The sequence below is a fragment of the Oenanthe melanoleuca genome, chromosome 11, assembly GCF_029582105.1.
Source record: "Oenanthe melanoleuca isolate GR-GAL-2019-014 chromosome 11, OMel1.0, whole genome shotgun sequence".
Classification (NCBI taxonomy): domain Eukaryota; kingdom Metazoa; phylum Chordata; class Aves; order Passeriformes; family Muscicapidae; genus Oenanthe; species Oenanthe melanoleuca.
This window is the reverse complement of record NC_079345.1, coordinates 3110689-3134937: the sequence shown is the minus strand read 5'-3', so window position 1 is coordinate 3134937 and position 24249 is coordinate 3110689. Positions and strand designations below refer to the sequence as shown.

The 24249-nt window shown below is 48.8% G+C and overlaps 2 protein-coding genes across 2 annotated transcripts in view; both read left to right on the top strand.

The window, feature by feature from the left end:
- The first annotated feature begins 53 nt into the window (after window positions 1-53).
- On the top strand, window positions 54-18139 carry KLHL36 (kelch like family member 36). Its single transcript, XM_056500493.1, has 5 exons — window positions 54-132; window positions 4240-4313; window positions 7850-8923; window positions 9822-9979; window positions 16126-18139. The coding sequence occupies exons 2-5, from the start codon at window positions 4254-4256 to the stop codon at window positions 16679-16681; spliced, it is 1848 nt and encodes a 615-aa protein (XP_056356468.1). The 5' UTR covers window positions 54-132; window positions 4240-4253; the 3' UTR covers window positions 16682-18139.
- Window positions 18140-22762: 4623 nt separating this feature from the next.
- Window positions 22763-24249, top strand: part of USP10 (ubiquitin specific peptidase 10) — a 46482-nt gene continuing 44995 nt past the window's right edge. Inside the window, exon 1 of the mRNA XM_056500983.1 lies at window positions 22763-22891. Coding sequence (XP_056356958.1) covers window positions 22871-22891 — 21 coding nt within the window. The 5' untranslated portion in view covers window positions 22763-22870. The remainder of the gene's footprint in view (window positions 22892-24249) is intronic.

The window sequence follows — 24249 nt, the reverse complement described above, 5'->3', positions numbered from 1 at the left end:
GAGCGCCGGCAGGAGGAACGAGGAGGAGGAGGAGGAGGAGGAGGAGGAGGCGCCCGGGATGGAGCAGCCGGCAGCGGAGCGGCGGGGCCGGGGGCCGGGCCGGGAGCACGGGAGGTAGCGAGAGCGGAGCAGGTGAGCATGGGCATGGGCATGGGATGGGGATGGGGATGGGGATGGGCATGGGCATGGGGATGGGGGCTCGGGGCTGTGCCCGCGCCGCGGAGCAGCGGGGACCGAGCATCACCCGCATCCCAGCCCTAAGCGCCGCCCCGGCCTCGAACGGGGTGATTTTGGGCGCTGACAGCCGCTGGCCAGGTGCGTGCGGGCGCTGGGGCCCGGCTGTGTGTCTGTCTGGGTGTCTGTCCGTGTGTGTGTCCGCGTCCCTGCTGTGTGCGAGCGGCTCGCCCCGTTCCAATGCAGCGGTCTCCCCCTGCCGGGCTCCCGGCGCTGCCCAGAACAATCCCGCATCCCCGCGGCTCTCTGCGCTCCGGGAGATGCGGGGTGACAGGCAGGGGCTGCCTGGGAGGCTGCGCTTCGCTCCCGCAGAAATAGGGACAGGTCTCTGCTTTGCAGAGCCCGGCTGAAATAAACAGCACCAGGTGATGTCGTGCCCAAGGACTGGAGTTCTACAAACCGGCCCATAGGCATTTTCGTGGGTTTCTACCCGAAACCCGTGGGGTTGGGTTTGCAATTTAATAAAAACTACATTCCTTGATAAAAAGCATCACATTTTGTTTCTTTTAAAGTTCGCACGGGATTGCGATTGCTTGTTTCACATCAGTGTCCGTGTGAAGGCTGAGCAGTAGCATCCTCATTACCCCACGGTTACCAAGTGCTGTCAGACATCTCGGGGGACAAGAGCAGCCCTGGCTGCCAGGGGCCCTTTAGTGCCCCACAGCCCCAGCCCAGCCCGCAGCTCCTTCCAGCTCCATCCCCGTCCCTGGGTGCCGGGAGGCTCCCGGAGCTCCGGGACCAGCACGGGCATTGCTGCAGTGCTTCTCCGATCCGATGAGGTCATAGGGAACAGGGAAATATTTCTGAAGTCAGGACAAGTGTAGGACACTGGGTGAATCACACTCAGTATCTGTAGGCTGCAGGCTCTAGATGATAATATAATCACACATTAATACTTCTGGATTTATATTGATTGTCTTTGCTTTTAGGATCACTTTCATTTTTCAAAAGCCTTTGTGCTGACCATTATCTGCTCTTAAATTTATTTTTTGTAGTCTGAGTTTATCATCCACTGGCACTTGCTACTGTTTATACCTGTAACGCTGCTGCTTGTCCTTGTCCTTGTCCTTGTCCTTGTCCTTGTCCCTTCAATCCCTGATCCTCAGCTCCTGGTGTTTCCTAGGGCAGAGGTGGGTGACTCCAATGTCATCCCCTTAGGAGGGGAGAGCCTCATCCTTGTGTGAGTCTGTGACCCAGTGGCTGGAGCGTTAATTCTCTTAATTAGGGACTTCATGCCTCACACTTTTCAATTCTAGATCCAAACATCAGAAATGCACATCTTCTTTGTGGGACCAAACCTCTTCTCTTTGCTTCTCTTCCTTGTCTTTCTCACTTTTTCATGGATTTTTTTTTTTTTTTTTTTTTTTTTTTTATGCATAGAGGGATAAGCACTGTGCTCAGTTTCATCAGGCTGTAACAGGAGTGAGGAAATTGCCTACTATTTTTACTGTGGTAAGCTCTGATTTGCTTTTCCTATGGCAATTCTGAGACCTCCAGAACACAGGGCTTTTCATCCTGTTGGGAAAATGTCACTGGCCTGGCAGAAATACCCATCCATGTCACAGGAGTCCTTGGAGAGGAAGCACAAGAGAAAGTGAGGACTTTAGGACCTCCTCAAAAAACATCTCCAGCAGGCATGAACTCCTGGTAGTCTGGGCTGAACTTCAGCTGCCTTGACTGTAGCATGAGGTTCAGAAGGGGTGTCAGAATATTTGGAGGGAGCCTTTATCTTAAAATACACCCCTGCAAGTGCCTTGTTCCAGTGTCTTCTTGCCATCCCCCCCTCTTTTTGTTTCTCCAATCTTTCTATATGCCTGTCCCCAATCCTGCTTCTCCATCCCCATCTTTCCTGTGCAGAAGCAGAGAAAGGAATGGAGAGAACAATGCTCTCCTTCAGGAAGAGGCTGCCCTGAGTTTTCAGGACACAGTTACCATTTGGGTTGTCAGTTTACAGGTCGCAATTAACATTGGGGTTGTCAGTTTACAGACCACAGTCAGCACTGGGGCTGGCAGCAATGTGAGGTTTCACTCAGACAGTTGAGGGTCCATGATCTCAAGAGCTGCAGGAGAGGCCAAAGCCGGCAAAAACTCTTTCCATCTCCAGATTGAATAGATGAGTACAAGCCCATCATCCCCTCAGGTCTCCTGGGGTGTCCCAGGAGCTGGCTGGGTGCCCTGGAGCAGTGCAGTGTCCTGCACTGGAGGGTGGCAGAGGCTGGGGCAGCTGGAGGTGCTGGACCCGCAGCCGTGGCACACTCCTCTGGTGTCACACTCCCCTGGTGTCACACTCCTCTGGTGTCACACTCCCCTGGTGTCACACTCCCTGGTGTCACACTCCCTGGTGTCACACTCCTCTGGTGGCACACTCCTCTGGTGGCACACTCCCCTGGTGTCACACTCCCTGGTGTCACACTCCTTGGTGTCACACTCCCGTGGTGGCACACTCCCCTGGTGTCACACTCCTTGGTGTCACACTCCTCTGGTGTCACACTCCCCTGGTGTCACACTCCTTGGTGTCACACTCCCGTGGTGGCACACTCCCCTGGTGTCACACTCCTTGGTGTCACACTCCTCTGGTGTCACACTCCCCTGGTGTCACACTCCCCTGGTGTTACACTCCCCTGGTGTCACACTCCCCCAGTGTCACACTCCCTGGTGTCACACCCTGCACATCACCCTCTGCCAGCCACGGCAGCCCCGGCAGCACCTGGGACAGTGTCCAAGCTGGGCTGTCCTTGTTGAGAGCAGATGGAGCTGGAAACACACCCAGCCCTCTGCTGTCCCAGGAGTGCTGGGCTGGCAAAGGGTTTCCCTTGGGGTGTTGTGGGGGGACCATTGCACTGAAACTGGACCCGGTGGGTCTGGGAAGTGTCTGTGCTTCTGATTCCCCCCCACCAAGGCAGGGAATCTTCAGCCTGCTGCTAACCAGCATGTGGGTTTCTTAATTTTAAGCCTCCTGGGCCATAAATGAATGAGGGAAAGTCCCTCTGGGGAGGTGAATTTCCGAGGTCAGGTAGTGTCATGCCAGGTAAGCAAGAGGAGTTGGTGATGGAGTTTCTGGCAGCATCTCCCACACTCGCTGCACAGTTTATCACCCCTGTACAAAGGAAACACCTCGTTCCCTGCAGCCAGTGCCGCGGGCACGGCTATCCATGTCTGCCCTGCCAGCACCATCCCTGACCCGGCAGGAACGGCCCCGATCTCCCGAGATGTGTCTGAGCATCCCGGGGCGCGAATAGCCCCGATCTCCAGGGATGTGTCCGAGCATCCCGGGGCAGGAACGGCCCCGATCTCCAAGGATGTGTCCGAGCATCCCCGGCGCTGGTTATCTCCCGCGGGGGGATCCCATCCCATCCCATCCCATCCCATCCCATCCCATCCCATCCCATCCCATCCCATCCCATCCCATCCCATCCCATCCCATCCCATCCCATCCCATCCCATCCCATCCCATCCCATCCCATCCCATCCCATCCCATCCCATCCCATCCCATCCCATCCCATCCCATCCCATCCCATCCCATCCCATCCCATCCCATCCCATCCCATCCCATCCCATCCCATCCCCGCCCCGCTCCGCCCCGCTCCCTCCCCGCCGCTCCCTCCCCGCTCCGGTCCCGCCCCGCCGGCGTTTCCTGCCCGTGGCGCGGGGCGAGGGGCGGCTGCAGCCTCCCGGAATTTGTCACGGCTTTGTTTTCCCGGCTGTTTTCTCCCGGATTTTCCCCGCGGCCGATGCCGGCGGGCAGCGGGGCCGGGGGGCTCCGGCCGGCCCCGGGCAGCGCCAGACCCGGAGCTGGATGGGCTGTGCCCAACTTGTTGACACAACCGACCTGTGACAGCAGCGGGGAGCAGCACCGAGGAAGGAAAAATAATAATTTTTAATCCAGGCGTTTCCAAGGGTGCCGGTGTGGGAATTGGGAACATTCCCCGTTGGGCACAAGATGCGTGCGAGCGCTCAGCAGGGGCTGGCGAGCCGCTGAACATCTCCCTGTGCCTTTGTTGCAGAAGTGCTGCGGATCATGGAGGGAACCCGGCAGAGCAGGATCTGCCGCCCGCACAAGATCAGCGAATCCTCCAAGGTTCGTGCGATTTGTGTCTCTAACAAAAAAAAAAAAAAAAAAAAAAAAAAAAAAAACAACGCTATGGAAACAGCGAGGGAGGTGGGGGTAGAGGGTCTCCTGTGGGCGGAATGTGAGTGTTCTGAGCTTTTCAAAAGAGGGATGGAAATGGTGGTTTACCTGCTCGAGTATTTCTGGTAGAAGTTGCTGCCTAGTGATTAAGGGAAAAAAAGGAAAAGCAGCAGCAAATGGACATCTGCTCGTCATGACTCATAACTTAGAAACCCACATCACTGCAGCACAGGAGTTTCTCTAAACTAAAAATTCAGTTATGAAATGTGATGTGTTTACTTTTTATACTGATCCATCTTGTAAAATCCAAGCTCGTTACCAAAGCAAAGCTGGGATTACTCTTTAGATTCAATCTTGGTTTTGTAAAAGATGGGAATCTTGACCCTGCGAACTGTGGTAACCCAGTGAACTCACAGAACCCAGGGCTGCTTCCTTAGACTTGTGGGGTTCATTTTCTTTGTATCAAATCTCTGTCTGCACAAATACATTGTTTTTATTTGTGAATTCACGGAAATCCATCTCAGGCAGCTCTTTATGCAGGTCCTCAGGATGACTTATAAAATGTAAATAACAGCTGTAATTATTATGTTTCATGCCAGTGCAAGCTGCTTTTGTGCTGTAGTTACAGGAACTGCAGAACAGGTACCTTGTAATACCAGAAAAAAAGCTGGAAAAGAGAAACTTTTCAGTGCCTTCATCTTTCTTACTAAAGCTGAAGGAGCCAGATCTAATTTTCTTTTGCACTGCTGATGAGCAGCAGTGCTGCATTAACAGTCTGAGAGAAATTAGATCTTTGAATCCAAGAGAAGCTGAAATTCTGCTCTAACACAATTGATGAAAGATAAATAGGACTAATTTTTAAATGCATCCCTACCAATATAATCTTTCCCTCAGTGCTGATCCTGTCTGCCACTTAAATGATTTAGTCTGAATGTAATGATAATTCATCACATTAAAAATTAATTAACTTGACAGCATTGTTTTATTTGCTTGCTTAGACGGCAGCTGTCACTATCTGTTAAACTTAGAATTACTGGATAATGCTAAGGCTGTTCTGCAGAGTATAAATAGCTTGAGAAAGATGTTCAAGTTCAGTACAAAATTAGTCTTGGTTTTGAAATGTGCAGCTCTCAGCTGCTGAACAAATGAACTCGCCAAGAGGCTGAAATATGTTGCTGTGTTCTGAGTGTGGAATGGGCTCATGCCTGATTCCTGGAGCAGCAGCAGCTCCACATGGCAACAAGGATTTCAGGAGAGCGAGTTGCCAGGAGGATCTGAGGGCAGGATTACGCTGCTGACTCAACATCCAGCTCAGCAGAGAGGGATCCCTGGCAAATCTTATATTCTGCTGTAATCTTGTTATGCATGCTGGTGGTATTAGGGAATATTAGAAAGAAATGATCAGCCAGTTTCCAGGGATGAGAGGGACGATGGGTTTGGTTCAATCCCATCCCCTGTGAGTCAGATTCAGGAGAGGATGCTGCAAGTTGTTGTTTCTTGTCTGTTCATCTGCCACCATCAACTACCCCTGATTATAGCTGCCACAAAAGTGTGGTTTATCCTTTGCCACATTTATTCTTCTCTCCCTCTCTTTCAGCCTCTGGTTTCTGCTTAGGCTCCACTTTTCCCAACACAGATAAAAAGCTTTACAGTCCTTAAACCTCCATTTATATATATATATATATATTTTTTTTTTTTTTTCTTCTGTTACAGATCTTTGGCAGTTTTGTTCCTCAGTGGAAGCCACTTAGTTGTCTATGCCATATATCTCTTTTTAAGTTCAGAGGTGTGATGAGTATAAGGCAAATTAAAGATTTTTGATCCAGAAACCTTTTAATTATTGAAGCCTCTTCCTTTAGACTGGTTTAACTCTGCACACTTGAATGTTCAGAGCCATTCCAACAGCAGGATTTTGGCAGCTTGGGCTCCATTGTTTAGAAAAGAACATAAGGAAATAAAGAGAATCTGCTGGGATGTCACACTAAGAGCAGCACATTTGGCTCTTAATTTGAGTCTCAAAAAGTCCTCTTGGCTCTAAGAATCAAACTTTTTCCATCCAGGTGGGTAGAGAGGGTCCCACCGTGGTTTAACCAACCCAGTAATGGCTTTTCCAGACTGCTGGGATCATGTGCTCTCTGCTTGGGCAGCCAGCAGAGCCACAGGTAATTAGCATTTCTAGAAACAGCAGTTTGGTGGTGAAGGGAAGGGGGAGTGTCTGGGAGGCTTGAAGAGACCTCAGGTCACCTTGTTAGGTGTCACCTCTGGGAATGCAGCCTGGGGATTTAGGACAGGGCAAGACCCAGAGAGCCAGGGCTGTTCAGAGCTGCCTTAGGTAGGACACAGGGATGTGTTTCCTTCCACCCTTTTTAACTCCTCTCACAAGTTCTTACAGGCTCTGCCTGGTTTGGATTTGGTAATTAAAGTATTTGGTATTTGCATTTACCTTAACCTGGCTTTTATTAAGAGACATCACAAGGTACCCGACTGTGCTATCACCCATTTAATTCCTGGTCCTAAAACTTCTCTTGTCATTTTGGACTGACCAGCCCTGTTCAGTTCATGCTCTGCAGGACAATTAAATGTTTCCATCTTGGTTCATCCTGAGCTGGTGATGTGAGTCTGTGAGAAAAGAGACAAACACTGGTTGCCTCCAAAGCTCAGTGATATGTCCAGAGCTGGTGGTTAGAATGTGAGGACCAGAGGGATCCCAGAAGGGCTCTTAATGGATGTGTCCTGAGGGCATTTTCCCTCTTCTTTAAAAGGAAAATATCTACTCCTATTCATTTAAACAAAACCTACCTCAGCTTCTGGAAGCAGGAGAAGCCTTGTGGGAATCAGTTCTCCACATGTGTGGCTTTGCACATAAATAAACAGCTATTACTTCTGAATGCAGTGTGTGTGCCTGGAATAATGTGGGAAGAAAGAGAGGGATTTTACCCTAACAGGCTTAGAAATGCAGAGTTCTGGAAAGATTTAAGAGGGGGCAGCTGTCAAGCAAGCAGTAACCCAAACAATACATGGGCTGAATGAAAATTCAGAGTGCTGCTGCTTGTGTGCTTCCCACTCTAAATGCTCTGTGAGTAGCTTAGCTGGGAGAACTCTGTAAGGAGTCATTTGGGGGACAAGGAAGAAAGGAAATGTCAGCAAGATGTCTCCAAGACAATGAGTGGAAGAGTTTCAGAAAATTGTGCCTGTATAACTCATCAGGGAGGAGGTTTCCATGCAGCATTGTGGGGGAAGGAAGAGTAAATTATAAAAAAAGAGGAGTAGGAAGCAGTAAAAGTCTCCATAGACTTTTCAAAGTGAAGGTGAGGAGCTTAGGCTCGTACTGTGTCACTTGCCAACTATTTCATGTCAGAATTTATTATAAATGCAAATGTGCAACACAAGAAAAACTGTCTCTGACTTCTGTATGACTGCACTTGGTGGGAAAACACATTTGACTCTGGAGGTGCCAGCTGCCTGATGCTGTTTGTGTTTTGCAGGTGTACAGGTGGGATGACCACTCCAGTCTGGTGCTGCAGAGCCTGAACGAGCAGAGGCACCGAGGGCTCTTCTGTGACATCGTGCTGGTGGTGGATGAGCAGAGGGTCCCGGCCCACAGGAACCTGCTGGCCGTGTGCAGCGACTACTTCAACTCCATGTTCACCATCGGCATGAGGGAGGCCCACCAGAAGGAGGTGGAGCTTTTTGGAGCCTCCTACATCGGCCTCAAGGCCGTGGTGGATTTCCTGTACGGCAGCGAGCTGTCTCTGGACGGAGGGAACATCGACTACGTGCTGGAGACAGCTCACCTGCTGCAGATCTGGAAGGTGGTGGACTTCTGCTGCGAGTACCTGGAGAACGAAGTCAGCGAGGAGAACTACCTGTACCTGCAGGAGCTGGCCTCCATCTACAACCTGAAGCGCCTGGACTCCTACATCGACTCCTTCATCCTGCAGAACTTCGGCACGCTGTCCTTCACCCCCGACTTCCTGCAGAACATCTCCCTGCAGAAGCTGTGCCAGTACCTGGACAGCAGCGACGTGCAGCAGGAGTGCGAGCACGACCTGCTGCAGGCCGCGCTGCAGTGGCTGACGCAGTACCCCGAGCGGGAGAGCGAGGCTCACCAGGTGCTGGACAACATCCACTTCCCGCTGATCCCCAAGAGCGACCTGCTGCACCGGGTGAAGCCGGCGGTGTGCTCGCTGCTGCCCAAGGAGGCCAACTGCGAGGGGTTCATCGAGGAGGCCGTGAGCTACCACAACAGCGTGGCGGCGCAGCCCGTGCTGCAGAGCAAGCGCACCGCGCTGCGCACCGGCCAGCAGCGCCTGCTCTTCGTGGGCGGCGAGGTGTCGGAGCGCTGCCTGGAGCTCTGCGACGACACCTGCTTCCTGGACACCAGCAAGGGGCAGTGGGTGGCAGAAACCCCCCTGCCGGCCCGGAGGAGTCACCACTGCGTGGCAGTGCTGGGAGGTTTCATCTTCATAGCCGGGGGCAGCTTTTCCCGGGACAATGGAGGGGACGCGGCGTCCAATCTCCTATATAGGTATGATCCCCGCTGTAACCAGTGGATAAAGGTGAGGCTTGAGCTGTTATTTCTCTGTTCAACGTCCTTTATGTTCAGAGTGCTTTCTCCTTTTCTTGTTAGAATTTTCAACAGCGCTTCCAAATGAAAAGTCAAGTTTGTTAAGTTGAAGCAGCTACTCGAGTTCTTTGTGGGAATGGTTAAATTATACAAAGAGCAGAACGGTCTGGGGCAGATTTTCAGCTTCATTTGGGATTTGGGCATCTCATCTGAGAAACTCCTGATCAGCATCCACCTGCAATTCTTTAGATTATTTCTGGGAATAATGCAGGAATGGACTGAGAGGTGATTGCTTGGTTCACCTTCCTCAAGCAGTAGCACATATAAATCAAAAGTGGGTGTGATGTAGAAAGGAAATGTCTCTGACAATTGTCAAGTGTCTCTGTGCTAAATGTCCTTTAGAACAAGCTCTTCACTCCCAGTCCTGCCACAAAACCCTTCATCTGTGTGGGTCACTCTATCAGCCACTCCTTGTTCCTACATGGACCAGCCATGGTTCCTATATGGACCAGCCATGGCTCCTATATGGACCAGTTATGGTTTCCATATGATCCAATCATGATTTCTCTATGAATCAGTCATCCTGGGTAGTTCACTTGTGGTTTTCAGTGGTTCTAATACCTGTTTCTTGCAGAGTATGGGAAGGAGTTCCTATAAACACAAACATTTATAGAGTAACCTGTCTCCTAGATGTTTTCTGTTTCCCCCTTGTTTGAAAATGGATGCTACTGCAGAAAACCAGAAGTGATATGAATATAATGGTCAAAACCAGAATCTCTCCTTGCCAAATAAAGGGGAATGAGCAGCTGCCCCATCCTCAGACATGAACAGCCCTCAAGTCCCTTGCTTAGCAGACACTGGGAGATGGCAGCAGGTTGTTTCTTTGCCAGGTTGCCTCCATGAGACAGCGGCGAGTGGATTTCTACCTGGGAGCCATCACTGACATGCTGGTGGCTGTTGGTGGCAGGAATGAAAACGGGGCCCTGTCTTCAGTCGAGACCTACAGCCCTCAGAAGGACTCCTGGACCTACATAGCAGGACTGCCCAGGTAACTGAGCTGCTTGGGAGCTCCCCTGTGTTTGCAGAGTGCTGGTAAAAGGAGCTTGTGGGACTTCAGCTGATGAATGGGAGCCCTGGAAGGGAGGGAGGGGGATGTAAAACCAATGTGGCATCAGCCATGTCAAACCACAGCAGAACTGGGATCTGAGCAGGCAGTGTGCCAGGGAGGTGTTAATTTTCATCCCAAGATACATCTGGAGGCTGGGAGAGAGAGCTCTGATCATTTCATTCTACAATTCCTACAAAGCTTTTCCTGAGGCCAGCTGGATTTGAATATTTTCAGAAGCACTTTTCACATCTTGCTCAAAGGGGTTTGTCAGTTCTTTGGCCTTACTTTGTTACCTTGGTGTGATGATTTTTCTTGTAGGGTGTCTCTCAGTGTTAGGCTAAACACATTTACCTGTATTGGAAATACAGAACCCTGACAAATGTGAGCTATTTCTCTCTCTAAGTTAAAACTTGGCTGTTCTGCTTTTGAGAGGTTTAAGCCCTGCAGCTCTTGTGGTGACAAACGGGGCATTGCTTGAATCAACATCAGAGCAGTGATTTTGTAAGGACAGCAGGACCTTTCACTGCTAACAGTGACTCAGATTTGTGGCAATCACAGGGACATTGCATGGATGGTGTTCCCATCATGTCTGAAAGCTCAGCAGCAGTGCTGCCTCTCCCAGTGCCACCACAGACTCTGCAGTTTGGTTTGAGGGTTTTCCCTGGTCCCTGAGCTGCAGAGCTGCAGAGCCAGAGGCAGCCAGTGAAGGCACAGCCTGTTGCCCAGTTCTATTTTGGGCAGGTGCTGCAATGCAAGGCTGATCCAGGCTAACAGCTGGGCCTGAGTGCTCTTCACAAGCAGGATGCTTTTTATTTCTGCTCACACAGGCAGATCCAGCAGCTGGGGCTAAACACCACAGCCCTTGCTGGGAAGCTGTGTAGGAGAGTATCTTCAGGTCCTAAATCCTTCTCTTAACTGGGGTCACCTGTGAGGTGTACCCTGTAGGGATATTTTTGCTCATAAATGATCCTGGGGAAGTTCACACTGTTGGCTTAATCCACCCAGACTCTCTAGAAAGGAGCAGTTTGTCTGAATATTCCAACTGCTACCTGCGTGCTGGCTTTGGGAATTCTGCAGCTGCAGCATTTAAAGTGAACTTTGACTTGTGGGTGTTAATTTTTATTAGATTGCCTGGCTGGTCTGCTTGGATGAGGCAAAAGTCCCCCCTTAGGGGACAGACCCCTCTCACTCTACAGGATGAATTATTCCTGCATCCAAATGAATGATTTTGCATCTTCTGTCCCTGTTGCTCTGTCCTCGTGTGGTGAACTAGACAGCTTCCCACTTCTCCATGCAGCTGCTGTTTTACATATTTAAGTCTTTTGTTAGATCTTAGTGGGCTCTTGGCACCTTTGGATGTTTTGTCTTTTCGGCCCTTTTTTTCCCTTTGGTGCTGGGCAGTGAATTATTTGTGTGTCTCTGCACAGAAGGAATAAGGCAAAAAGAACTTCATGCAGGTTGCAAAAGGCCAGGCTCAGAGGTGAGCAACAGGAACCTTTCTGGCACTGCTGGAGCTGGGGGAGCAGGGCTCTGGCAGATTTGGGGCTGCTGAAAAGGGTCTGGGCAGCCCTTCCTTGAGGTACTTCAGGTGGAGCTGTTGGAGCAAGTCCAGAGGAGGCACCAGGTTGATCAGAGGGATGGAGCACCTCTCCTAAGAGGAAAGGCTGGGAGAATTTGGGTTGTTCAGTCTGGAAAAGAGAAGCTTCAGGGTGACCTAACTGTGGCACTCCAGTGCCTGAAGGGAGCCCACAGGAGAGATGGAGAGAGACTTCACAAGGGCCTGGAGTGCCAGGACAAGGGGAATGGCTTCCCATGGGCAGAGGGCAGGCTTAGATCAGATATTAGGAAAGAATTCTTTGCTGTGAGATGGTGAGGGCCTGGTACAGGTTGCCCAGAGAAGTTGTGGCTGCCCCATCCGTGTGAGTGTGTGATTTACTGCAGTGGAGGAAGGATGAGAGAGGATTCTGTAATCCATTCAAGACTAAAAGCATTCTAGCTACAGTTCCTGCTGCCTGCTCTAGTTTTCCCTCCAACACACTCCTCATCTGATCTGTTTTCCTCCTCACCACATGGTTTTGTTCCTCAAACAGATTTAAGTTCCTGTTTCACTCAAATGACATCTCCCCCAGCCCTACTCTAGCAGCAAGATTTTCATGTAGAGGAAACCAGAAGCTCCAGTTCTGATCAGGCAATGTATCCCAACAAAACTCTTTCTTTTCCTGTGTTTTCCTGTCTTCTTCCCTCTGAAGAGAACATGTGCAGGTGTTTTTGTCCTCTTGGGAGCATGACCACCACAAGCAGGCTTTTTGGTGCCATTCCTGACTGCCCCAAGCCAGCAGCTGCCTGGAATCCTGTTCCCTGGAGTGACAGGCTCGTGTTGAGGTCATTCTGGGGGTGTGGGCTTGTGTTGTTCCGCTCGAGCTGTGTGGGGTGGGACTCTCAGAGATTGTTTGCTAAGGTTCTATGCTGAACATCCAGAAAATGGGTTTGTTTTGTTGCTTCCCAAGGGTTCCCATGTGTGGGGATTTGCAGGGGAAAGGCAGTGGTTGTGTCCTTGGGCACACGTGTCCGTGCTGCTGTTCGCAGTCTCGCTCCTGGAAGAGCTTTACATGCTCTTTGTCTCCTCTTACCCCATCTCCTTCCCACCCTATATGGTCAAAACAACATGTTGTTTTCCCTAAGCTCTCTCTTGGAAGGAGCTGAGCTGTTTTGACTGAGCTAAGGCTTGCTGGAGAAGCAAGCAGCCTCTCGGGGCAGATGCTTCGCAGGGAAAACTTCAGCCAAGTTGTCTAAAGGGTGGACCTGGTCCAAGCCTGCTACAAGGGAATTCATTTTGCCTGACGCTCATTAGGGTCCTTGGTTGTGGAATACCTTTCCCTTTCTTCAGAGAGGTCCTGTATTTTTTTTTTTTTTTTTTGCCCCTTTTCCCAGAAACTGGGAGCAGTTTCTGTCAGAGTTTCTAGCCCGGCAGGGAGCAGCGGTGGCTGATGAGCTTGGCAGAGCAGGAGGTGGGGCAGTGTGTTCTCATCCTGCACAGACCATGAAAAGGTCTGCTGCAGACAGCAGAGAAATTAATTGAGTGGCCCTAGGTTAAAGTTTGGCAGAAGAACTGAAAGCTGTTGTGTGAGGAGCTGTGTTGGAACAGGTTGGAGTGATGGTATCTGCTCTGCTGGTTGGGTCATGAACGATCCTGCAGGGCTACGACAGGTGGACACTGAGATTCAGAGCAACCACAGCTCACCTGGACTTTGGTTGGAGTAGGGGATTCCCAAAGCTTTATTGAGTTATGTGTTCCTCTGCCTTGGACAGTGAATGGTAGGTTTTCTGCCATCTGAATGGTGTTACTGGGTCAGGAACTAATTTTTCAGCACTGTATTTGGGTTAAGACATTGGAAATCAGTGCCAGGCTCCAGCAGATGTTAAAGTCAAATCTCCTTTCTCTTAATGCCTCTGCTTTGTTCTGGCCACTCTTGCACACAGCACTGCCAAAATGCTCAATGCTCTCTGTTGGAGCATGTCTGGACCCACTCTATTGATGTGACCATTTAGTAATGCCCCTCTCTCAATCACAGGACTTGTAAAAAGGATTTGTATTGATTGGTTTCAATTTATGCATCTATTTCATGTAGTTCCTATGAAAGTGCTGCTTTCAGATGAGCTTTCAGAAGTGAGGCAAAGTGAAACATCTCTGCTGCATTTCAGTGGGTTATTGTCCTATACTGGACAATAACAAATTGATGGTTGATTGGGTGCTTCAGATCTGATTGTTTCTGTCAAACCATTCTCTTAGCTGCTGCTGTTCCCTGGACTCAGCCATTGACTGAGGCTAAAGAACCAGATCAGTGCTTTTTCTGCAGCTGCCTTTGCTTGAGAGACAATGGCTATGGCTTGCTTACCTGTGCAGAACTCCAGAGTAGGAAAATATTTAACCTGCTTCTCCAAAATGCAAGTTTTTATTAACTTAGGGTAATTTTTTCCCTGAATGGTGAATATGTGATTGCCATCAGCAGTGCAGTAACACCAGGCTCTGGGGTAGATTCCATGTCCTTGCATTGCCTCCTCCTGACTCCTCCAAGCTCCCTGGTACAGCACAGCCTCCAGGCTGCTTGGTTTCATGTGGGTTTAAAGTCTGCTGCAGTTTGAAATGAGCTGAACTCAAGCTGTCTGTTCCATCCCATCCCCAGACTGAGCATTTTTAAACCCATTCCTGTGTATGTAGAGAAACACAGCTGGAGCAGCTCAGGAAGCACTGGAGATGGACAGTCCTGGTTCTTATGTGGAATAGACCTTGGACAAGGAGGAGCAGCATCTCTGGGCACTTTGTCTGCTGTGATATTTCTGTCAGGGGTGAAAGCCAGGGCTTCATGTGCTCAGGGTACATCGTGTCCATCAGAAGCACTGAGCGTGAATTAACTGCTTCCATCATGAGGCACATTGAGAGCTGTGGAAATTTTTGAGTTGTCTTTTTGGATAAAGTCCATAACTGTACCAAAGTTCTCTCCTTTTTTCTTCCCATCTTTTCCCTGAGAGGCCAAGAAGCAGAACAGCTGTGAAGTCACCTCTGCAAGATCTCCAGGGCTGGTTCTCCAGCCCCTGTAGCTGAACAGACTGTCCTGGTCACTCAGCATTATTAGCCAAGTGTGTCAGGGATTTTTCTGCTGCTTGTAGCAGGAACCTATTAAAATATCTGATTCAGACAGAGGTGAGAGGTTTTGGTACATCTAGAATAATAACCACCTTTTAGCTTGTCTCAGAAGCGTTATGTTTCCAGGGTAAATGTGGGGTTTCTTTTCTAGTCCATCTTTTCCCTTGGCACAGAAGCCCTGGCACTCAGGTGTGTGGAAGATGTTCTGATAGCATTTGTGTGGCTCACAGAAACGATTATCCTGCCCAATGAAAACAGCTCAGAGTGCTCTGCACACAGAGCTCAGCGTGTTCAGGCAGGGTTCAAAGGCTGAAGCAATGCTAGCAGAGGTTTGTGTGCTGGGGAGGTTGTGTTGTCTCGAGTGCCTGACTACAAAGGATGGTGGTATAGGCTGGTGAGTGCAGCATGATGAGCACAGTGCCCTGTGCCCTGTGGGTATTGAATCCATTGGGCTCCTTGTGAGAGCCAATTTGCTGTGGCTGGTGCTGCACCTTTTGACACCCCAGCTCTCCCAAAAGAGGAAAAAAAGACATGTAGGAATGATATGGATATGTTAAAAGGAGCTGATGCTGTTCATCACCTTGGCTGTCCACTCCTGAGAGCTCAAAGGAGTTTGGTCAGGAATAGCCTAGTGTGAAGTTAAGAACAGCCTGGAGATTTAGGTTTGTAGTGGCTTTATTACAGATGATCAAAGGGGTTTCTCTCTGCCCTGTGGATGAAGCCTGCATGGTGTTGCTTCTACCATCTCATTTTCTCTTACTTCACCATGATCTGTGATGGACTGGGGTCTGCTGCCTTGTCCTGGGGTGACCAGAGAAGTTCCCTGCTGTAAGGCAGGGCTGGTGGAGCAGACAGATGGCTCATGGAAAGGACACTGCCTGTGTTGGGACTGCAGGTGAACTGGGCAGAGAGAGCCCCTGGGTAAGAAATGTGACCAGTGATCCTGAAGCTGTGCAAGGGCAAGGCAGCACCAATTTTCTTCTTGGTTTCTATTGCTTTATCCCTGCTGATAAGTCTGAGAAGTGTCATGATAATTTCCTCTTTTTGTCACAGAAACCTTAACTGAGATGTGGATTTTTTCCCTCTCTGGCCCTCTCAGACTGATGCAAGCCAAGCAGTGGAGCAGGAAAATGGGAGTGAAGGTCATGCCAGTAGAGCAGGATGGGCTATTTCTGTTGTGTGACACACTCTAGAGGATGCATTAAAAAGTGATTGTCATACCTTAGTGCTCTGTAGTGACCAGCTATGGAAAGGAAGATTTAAAAGTGGTTGTCAGGCTGTGCAGTGCAGGGTGAGGCCCTGGGAAGGACAGGAGTTATTGGGTAACCGCCAGATCAGGGATTCTTCTGCCTTCAGTTACTGTTTGCTTCTTTAGCCCAGTCCCTGCTGCATGCCTGTGTGTCTTGATAAAACCCATAAGCCCTGTTCCTGCCTGCCCCAGGTTCACCTACGGCCACGCGGGCACGGTCTACAAGGAATTCGTGTACATTTCGGGAGGCCACGATTACCAGATCGGCCCCTACAGGAAGAACCTGCTGTGCTACGACCACCGCACGGACGTGTGGGAGGAGAAGAGGCCCATGATCACTGCCAGGGGCTGGCACAGCATGTGCACCCTGCAGGACAACATCTACTCCATCGGCGGCAGCGACGACAACATCGAGACCATGGCTCGCTTCGACATCCTCAGCGTGGAGTCCTACAGCCCCCAGTGCAACCAGTGGACCAGAGTGGCCCCTCTGCTGCAAGCCAACAGCGAGTCAGGGGTGGCAGTTTGGGATGGCAAGATTTACATCCTCGGAGGATACAGCTGGGAGGAAGCTGTCTTCTCCAAAACAGTCCAGGTTTATGATAAGGAGAAAAATAAGTGGTGCAAAGGAACGGACTTGCCCAAAGCGATCGCCGGAGTGTCCGCGTGCGTCTGCGCCCTGAAACCCAAAACAGAGGACAAAAAGAAAAAGATAAAAACAAAAAAGCATCAAGATCGAGGGAGATGACCACTCCTGGATGATCCACCCTTGGATGGTGGACTCCAAAGGGACCTTGGATTTAGACATTTCTATCTAACCTTTATTCCTTTTCTTTTTAAACAGGGTGGGGAGGGCATCTTCTGAAGCCTCGGAAAATGTACACTTGAATGTGGTTTTTGGATTAAACTCCTGTTTAAGGTAAAAACAACAAAAGAAACCAAAAACTCCCCCTCTTGCTATACAAAGGGTGATGTGGCCAGAGAGGTTCTGCTGCTCTCCTGAATGTTAAGGCTTAGGCTTTTCCTTCTGTGGCTCATGGCATTTCCACATACATCGTATTATATCAACATTTTAAGGAGGTTTTTAAAAACAACTTTTATACTTTTTTATACCACATTTTGCTAACTCAGTCTCTGGTTTGCCATGTATGACGTTGTTGACTATAGAAGCTGCTGCTCTGTGCTTGTGACCCCGTTGTTGGTGTCAGGAACCCCCCGTTGGATGGTCTTTGGTCTCTGTGTGGCTTGGCCAGGACGTGGCGCAGCTGTTGGGGCAGCACTGGCATTCCCAGCATTGTCAGGCAGTCAGCTGGAACTGGGACCATTGTCACAATTCCAGCTTCCCCAGAGCCCAGCCATGCTCATAAACACGCTTTATTTCAGTGGCTGCTGCTCTGCTGAGTGGATTTCAAGGGCTTTGGTTTAAACTTCAGCTGTTGATCATTGCTGTTATTTTTTTTCCTCAGTCTTCCTCTCCTATCTCCCTTTCTGTATATTTCAGATTTGCCTTTTCTTCCATCTGGTATATGTGCAGGTGATATCCTGCTACCCTCATTCTTTTGTCTTTTTTTCCCTCCCAACTACTTACCTCAATAATTGGCAAACACTAAGAAAACATTTTTGCACTTAATTTCATTTGAAACTCTGTTAAATCTAAGACATACTACAAGCATACATGTATGAAAGAGGTAACAATAAATTTCTGAAGTGCAAGGAAGTTATAGGTTGTTTCTTCAATGCTAAGAAAACCAGTTGGGATTAATTTTCTGAAACTCTTTGAGGGTTTTTTTGGTGTTTTTTTTTTTAATTTAAAAAAAAAAGCCTCAAGAGTCAGTCTTTCATTTGCATTAATGGATTTATTTTAAAGCCTTTGTATACTGCATGAGGTAATGCTTATTCCTTTTTAGCCTAAAAATAAATTTAAAACAAAACCAAAAAAACCCAAACAAAACATTTTGCTTATGACAAACTCATTGACAAGTTTTTGGGGCTATTTTTTTAAATATCTGAAATCCTTGCTATATTGGCTGACAACTACTTAACTTTTTGGGGACATTTTCATGTGCAAGTATAGAACAAAAATTTCAAAGACTTGGTTTTTTTTTTCTGTTACTGGGTTGCTTGTTACTATATCCCCTCTTTTAATGTGTTTATGTATTACATTAATGTCTGGGAACAATAAATCCAGTTTAGAATATTCCATTCATCACAGTCTGATGTCTTGTGTATTGATTTCACTGAGGGATGTTGTGGATCCAGATGTGGCTGATCACCCCGGGTTTGGGATGTTGTGGATCCAGATGTGGCTGATCACCCCTGGATCTGGGATGTTGTGGATCCAGATGTGGCTGATCCCTCAGGAAGTGTCAGCAGACAGCACAGGGAGCTGGGAGATCACCCTCACTCCCCAGCTCTGCACAGCTTTGGGGAATTGGTGTGCTGGAATTTCTGAAAAATGAAAGGAGAATTTGTGTGACACAAGTGGATTTCTGCTCTGGTTTTTGAGGTCTGAACAGTCCTTTTAGTGAGGAATTGGGGTTGGTAGAGGAAAGGTGTATTCTCTTGGCTCAGCCTGGCTCCTGAGCCTGCACATCCCACCACCTCCATCCCTAAGCTCTGTGAAGCGTTTCACTCTTGCCAGGAAGCACAGCTCTTTCTTCCTGCCCCAGGGAAAAATAACTCTAATAAATGCTCTACCTCATTTTTAAAAAGGCTTCTGTTGCCAGATTCTGAGGAAAGCTCGTTTTACCTGAAACAAAGCAGCTACCAAAACCCTCAGGTTTGCTTTTCCCACACTTCCATGCCTGTACCGTGGCATTGGCACGTCAAGGAGCTGCTGCCTGTAACTCTGACATTAGATAACAAAGCCCTCGAGGTACCCTGAGGAAAAATTACTGCCTGGTGTGAGATGCAGCTGGTTTGAAAGCTTGAGAAAGAAGATGGAAATATTTTTGTTCTCAAATCAAAATTTTAAATCGAGAAAAATGTGCTGGTGTCTTTCTGTGTAAGAGATGAGAGTGCTTTCAGAGGTTTCTTCCAAAGACTGCTGATTTTCTGGGAGCTGTTTAGGATTACAGATTCTTGTGTGACAGGAAAAAAGGGGTCGTGTGTCCAGGGAATGTAAAGAAATAATTCAACCTTCAGTGCTCTTTCTGAGAGCAATTGAACTTGCAGAAAACAAGCCCAGATTTGAATTGTGATTCTTCCCTTGCTGGTATGTCTTAGCAAAGCTCTGACCAGTAAAACAAAAAAAAAATGCTGGCATGACAGGCTTTAAATATTATTTTATTTCAGCTTCTTGAGCTATTTCAGTTCTCATGAATGTAATAATGAGCGAGATGCTAATTATTCCCTAATGGACTTATGGTTTTGGAGTGTCTCAGGTATCTGGTTAGGGCAAAAGGAGAAGTTTTGTCACCATTCTGTGAGAGTCAGAGCTCAGCTCAGCTACTCACAGCTTCCTCCTTCTCCGTGGAACTCCACAAGGAGAACACAGCCCAGTCAAGGTGTTGTTGGAGCCACACACATTTTTTAGTTCCTCTTGGAACTCAGAGTAGCTTTGGGAAGAAATATACCTTTGTTTTTATGATGATGGGTTTGGTGACAGAACATGAGGAGAAGGTGAGATGGAGACTTGCTGGTTCTGTTGACTTCCAGAACTGAAAGAGATGATTGAGTGAGAAGAGAGGGAAGACTTGTATTTAAGATAAGGATGAATAAGTCACAATTAATTAGCCAGAAGTTCTGCATAGATAATTGAAACACTGAGTCAAGCATCCACATGATCTACTAAAGGCTTGTCCACAATTCAAATGTGTTTCTGCTTGAACTAGTCCATGCTTAGGCTTTTTACATCAGGAAATCTTTTACAAATGTCCAGCAAATTTAGGAATGTGGAGTTTGAAGTCAGGTTTGCATTAACCCATTTTTGCAATTAAATAGTTGCTGTTTGTGTCCTGTGCTACCTGTCTAAAGTCTTCCACCTGCAGAACCATTCCTGCCCTTCTGCTCTCCTTTGCCCACTCCCAGTGCCTGCTGCTGGCCTGGGACATTTAGGGCTCAGAAAGTTAAAAAAATATTACCAAGGTTGATAATTCTACAATCTCTGATGCTGACCTAGAGAAGGTTGGGTCTCTACTGAAAACTTAAATATCCTAATATGAGCCAATTGACCCTCCCTGAGATCCAGCCAGGGAAGGTCACTGCTGCTTACAAATATTTTATGTTGGCAAAGACCTTTTTGGACCTGGAAACTGTTGGGATAAAAGTTCTGCATCTCTGAAGAAAAAAGTCCTGGGAGCTCCTGAAGCTCTTGGCACCAGGAGGAAGCTCTACAAGGACAGCACCTGAAGTGCTACAGTATTCCCTCTGCCCCTGAAAAAGTGGGTGTGAGGGTCCTGAGTGCTCCAGCTCCCCAAAAGTCATCCTCAGAAGTGCTCACAAGTCGTGTGTACACATCTCCTGGGCACTGTCACATGAGAGCACAGATCCCATGACCTTGTGAAATCCCACAGAGTCCCCAAACACTTTGCATTTCCAGCAGGATAAGAGCAATTACAGCAGCACCTGGAGCCAGATACCCTGGGAGTGGTTTATCCAGCTCCTGGGCTGCTGTCAGACAATCCTTTATTTCCACAGCCATGGACCTCATTTGTTTTTGATAAACTCACATGTTGTTAAGAACATTACTCCATGAATCTTAAGAATGTGGATACACAGAAAGAAAAATACGACACTGGTTATTTTTTTAATTCGGAAAAGCAACTTGTTGTTTTGGAGAGATAATTCACAGCCACTGGCACAAAGGATGTAAGAAAATACAACAGATTTATTCAGTGGAAGCAGGAATGAAATAACAGACCACTAAAACAGGCAAAAATTAATAAAACAGAACCGAGGTGGAAACTTTGCAGCAGGTAAGTTTCATCAAAGAATGGTATTACAAAAAAAACACAAACAAAAACACTTAGATTATTAGGAAATATTATGGTAAAATGTTAGCAGACTTCATAATTAAGTTATACCAAGATGGGATAAACGTGTTTAAAATGTTGCTGAATGAGACAGTGACATCCTTTCTCAGTTTTCACCCTGAGCTCTGGGTTTTAACAGTTTTGGTATTTGAATTTTCTGCTTTCCAGGCTGAAGACACTGTGCTCATTTGTATTTTGAAACAGTCGGTTTACTTAGGCAGCATTGTGGGCAGAAGGGAATTTTGCCTTCAACCAGACGAGCTACGTAAGGGTTTTCACTCCATTATTTACCTTGTAAATTAGACTCCCGAGGGGAGAGGGGCTTTCAGACGTTTGAAATGCTGTATGCAAAAAGCCAGAACATTTGTCTCCCTTTTTTGTTTCTCCCTTTTAATATTAACCAGCCATTTTCACTGCTGGTTCTCTGCCTCAGGACAGCACAGCAACACTTGCGAGAGACAAAAGCGAGGGAGCGGCAGCTGGGTGTGTCAGCTGGAAGGGTGAAGGCTGATAGAGAAAATCATTTTCTGTCATCAGCACACCGTGAGTGTTGCACTTCTCAAAACAGGAGGGACGTGTCCTTGTCGTGCAGACGGGGAGGAATCTTCTCCTCACTTTCTGTGAACAGCCAAAGACACAAAGTTCTTGTGTGCTCCTCTTCTCTTCATCTTTCTCACTGATATAAAGTTGTCTCTGTCACTTGCTGCCCAGCCTAATGAAACTTTTGCAGGACTTGGTAGTTTGTTTAAGGAAAAAAAAATATGGAGTCAATTAGAGATTAATTTGATGGATTCTTGCCTGGGGGTTTCAGTATTGTTGTGACTCAGTCCTCAAAATCATGAGATCGGCTTAGTCATTCCTCTTTTTTTTTATTTTTATTTTTTCTAGATACAAACCCTGAACCCATTCCCACCCTGGTTATTTGGGACAGAGGTGGGACAGCTTCACTCTGGCGTCATCAGGGCACACAGCCTTATCTGTCACCTGCTAGGCATGTGGCCTATCATAGATGAAATTTGGAAATTATTGGACATTAGGAGGAATTCTTCACCGAAAGGGTGATTAAACATTGGAACAGTCCAGGGAGATGGTGGAATCACCATCCCTGGAGGTGTCCAAGGAATGTCAGGATGTGGGGATCGGTCACAGGTTGGACTCCACGGTCCTGGAAGGTTTTTCCAACTTAATCATCAAAGAGCCACAGAATTATTTGGGTTGGAAAAGATCTCTGGAGATCACGCAGTCCAACCTTGCCAAGGCAGGGACATCTGGAGCAGGTGACACTGGTGGGGTCAGAATGTCTCCTCAGAAGAGACTCCGCGCCTTCCTTGGGCAGCTATTCCAGAGTTCTGCCACCTTCCACGAACAGAAATTCTGCCCCATGTTGAGCTGAAACTTCTCGTGGTTTAGTTTATGGCCTTTTGTCCTGTTGTCTGTCACCATCCTGGCACAGGGTGCCCAGAGCAGCTGTGGCTGCCCTGGATCCCTGGAATGTCCAAGACCAGGCTGGACAGGACTTGGAGCCCCCTGGCAGGGTGGAAGGTGTCTCTGACCATGGCAGAAATAGAATGGGATGATCTTTAAAGCTCTCTAAGCTCCCAACCCAAACCATTCCATAACTCTGTGATCCCTCTGGCACCCGCCCAGGCGATATTGATGCATTAACGAGATGCTTTCTCCTCCGCAAACCCTCCCGCTCCCTCGGGCGGGCTGCCCGGAGCGCGGTCCCAGCGCGGCTCCCCGCGCTCCCCTCACGGAGGCGGAGCCGCTCCCGCCCTTTTCCCTGGGCGCCCTCAGCTCCCGCCCCGTGCGCGCGCAGCGGGCGGGCGGGGCCGGCGCATGCGCGGTGCGGCGCGCGCCCGCCCGCCCGGCCCGGCTGGTGCGTGCGAGGGAGAAGATGGCGGCGGCGGGGGCGGCGGCGTGAGGGGCCGGGACCGCCGAGCTCCCCGGGGACGCGGGGCGCCATGGCCCTGCACGGCGCGCAGGTACCGTCCGGGCCCGCGGGCAGCCCTGCGGAACCGCGCCCGGGCCCCGCCGGGCTCCCGGCGGCGGGCGGGCCGCGGGGTGGGGGGGGAGCGTGGTGGCCGGGAGTAGGCCCAGGGTGATTGTGCACGTTCATTGAATGTGCTGAGGGCGGTGGGGCGGCCTCGCCGCCCGCGGGGACGGCGGATCCGGCGCCGCCGGGGCGGAATTCCCATCCCGGAGCGGTCCCGGGTGCGGGGTTCGGCTCCACGCCGGTGGCCGTGTCCCCACGCCGGGCCCGGGGCGGGGGGAGTCGGTGCTGAGCCCCCGCCCGAGGGTGCTTCGGGCAGAGCCCATCGCTCCGGCCGCTCTTGTGTATTTTTTGGCGGGGGGGAGAGGCAGAAGCGATTCTATAACGAGAAGGGAATAAGGAGATTTGTAAACTAATCCTCCCCCTCCCCCCCGCCCAAACACTCGATAAACCCCTGCGCATCGGGGTGCAAAGGGCTGAGTGTTGCAAGATCGCCGTGCACGGGGATGCGTGTGCGGATTCCCTGGATCCCACTGGCTGAACCAGCCGGGAGATTTGTGCACCGAGTGGAAAAAAAACTGCAGTCGTGGTGGTTTTTCGCTGGAAGTTTACAGCTCGGTTCCTGGGCTAATCCAGTGTGTGCTTAGAGCGAATGATTGAATGGGTTCGCTTCGCTGTTTCTTTTCCCTTAAGGTTTTTCTCCCAAAGAGCTTGAAAGCAGGAATGTCAGGAAAAGCGTGAGGAGAACTGAACTGTTTTATTTGCAAGACTTGCAGCAACTTTGTTGTTTAGCAGATAATAAAGTTTAGAAAACTGTGGTGGCGTTAAACGTAATTTTGTTACGGATCCGTGTTTCTGTCATAGAAAGCACATTTCATAAAATGTAAGTCATTTCGAACAGGCTGATGCTTTATTATGCGTTCTGTGGGTTTTGGTGGGTTTTTTATTATTATTTTTTATTTTTATTTTTTTTTCTGAATGAAGTTAAGTTAAACATCAAATGAAGTTGTGCTCTGGTGGCACTGACACTGCTTTTTCCATTAAAAAAAGTTCTTAATTGATGAAAACTATACCGACATTTTTTGTCCAGCTTGATTGATTTATGTTTGAGAGAAAAACGTGAATGCTTTTGTTAATGGGGGTGTTCTTAAGGCAGCTGCAGTGCCTGGAGTTTGTTTCAAATTTAAGACTAATTTTAAATTTTTGTGTCCTTCAAGTTTCATTTCAAAGTGAAGGAAACTCACTTACTTTTGGACCTTATTTTACTGTCCCAGTGAATGATTTTTGGAATGCAGATACATCAGAAGGGTTCAGTGTCCAGCTCAGGAGTTGTTTCACTCCCTGCTTTCT

Excerpts from the sequence above, each read along its gene's own strand:
- KLHL36 (XM_056500493.1), top strand. The coding sequence starts at position 4,254 with ATGGAGGGAACCCGGCAGAGCAGGATCTGCCGCCCGCACAAGATCAGC. Across the intron at positions 4,314-7,849 it reads AGATCAGCGAATCCTCCAAG|GTGTACAGGTGGGATGACCA; the intron begins GTTCGTGCGATT and ends TGTGTTTTGCAG. Across the intron at positions 8,924-9,821 it reads GCTGTAACCAGTGGATAAAG|GTTGCCTCCATGAGACAGCG; the intron begins GTGAGGCTTGAG and ends TTTCTTTGCCAG.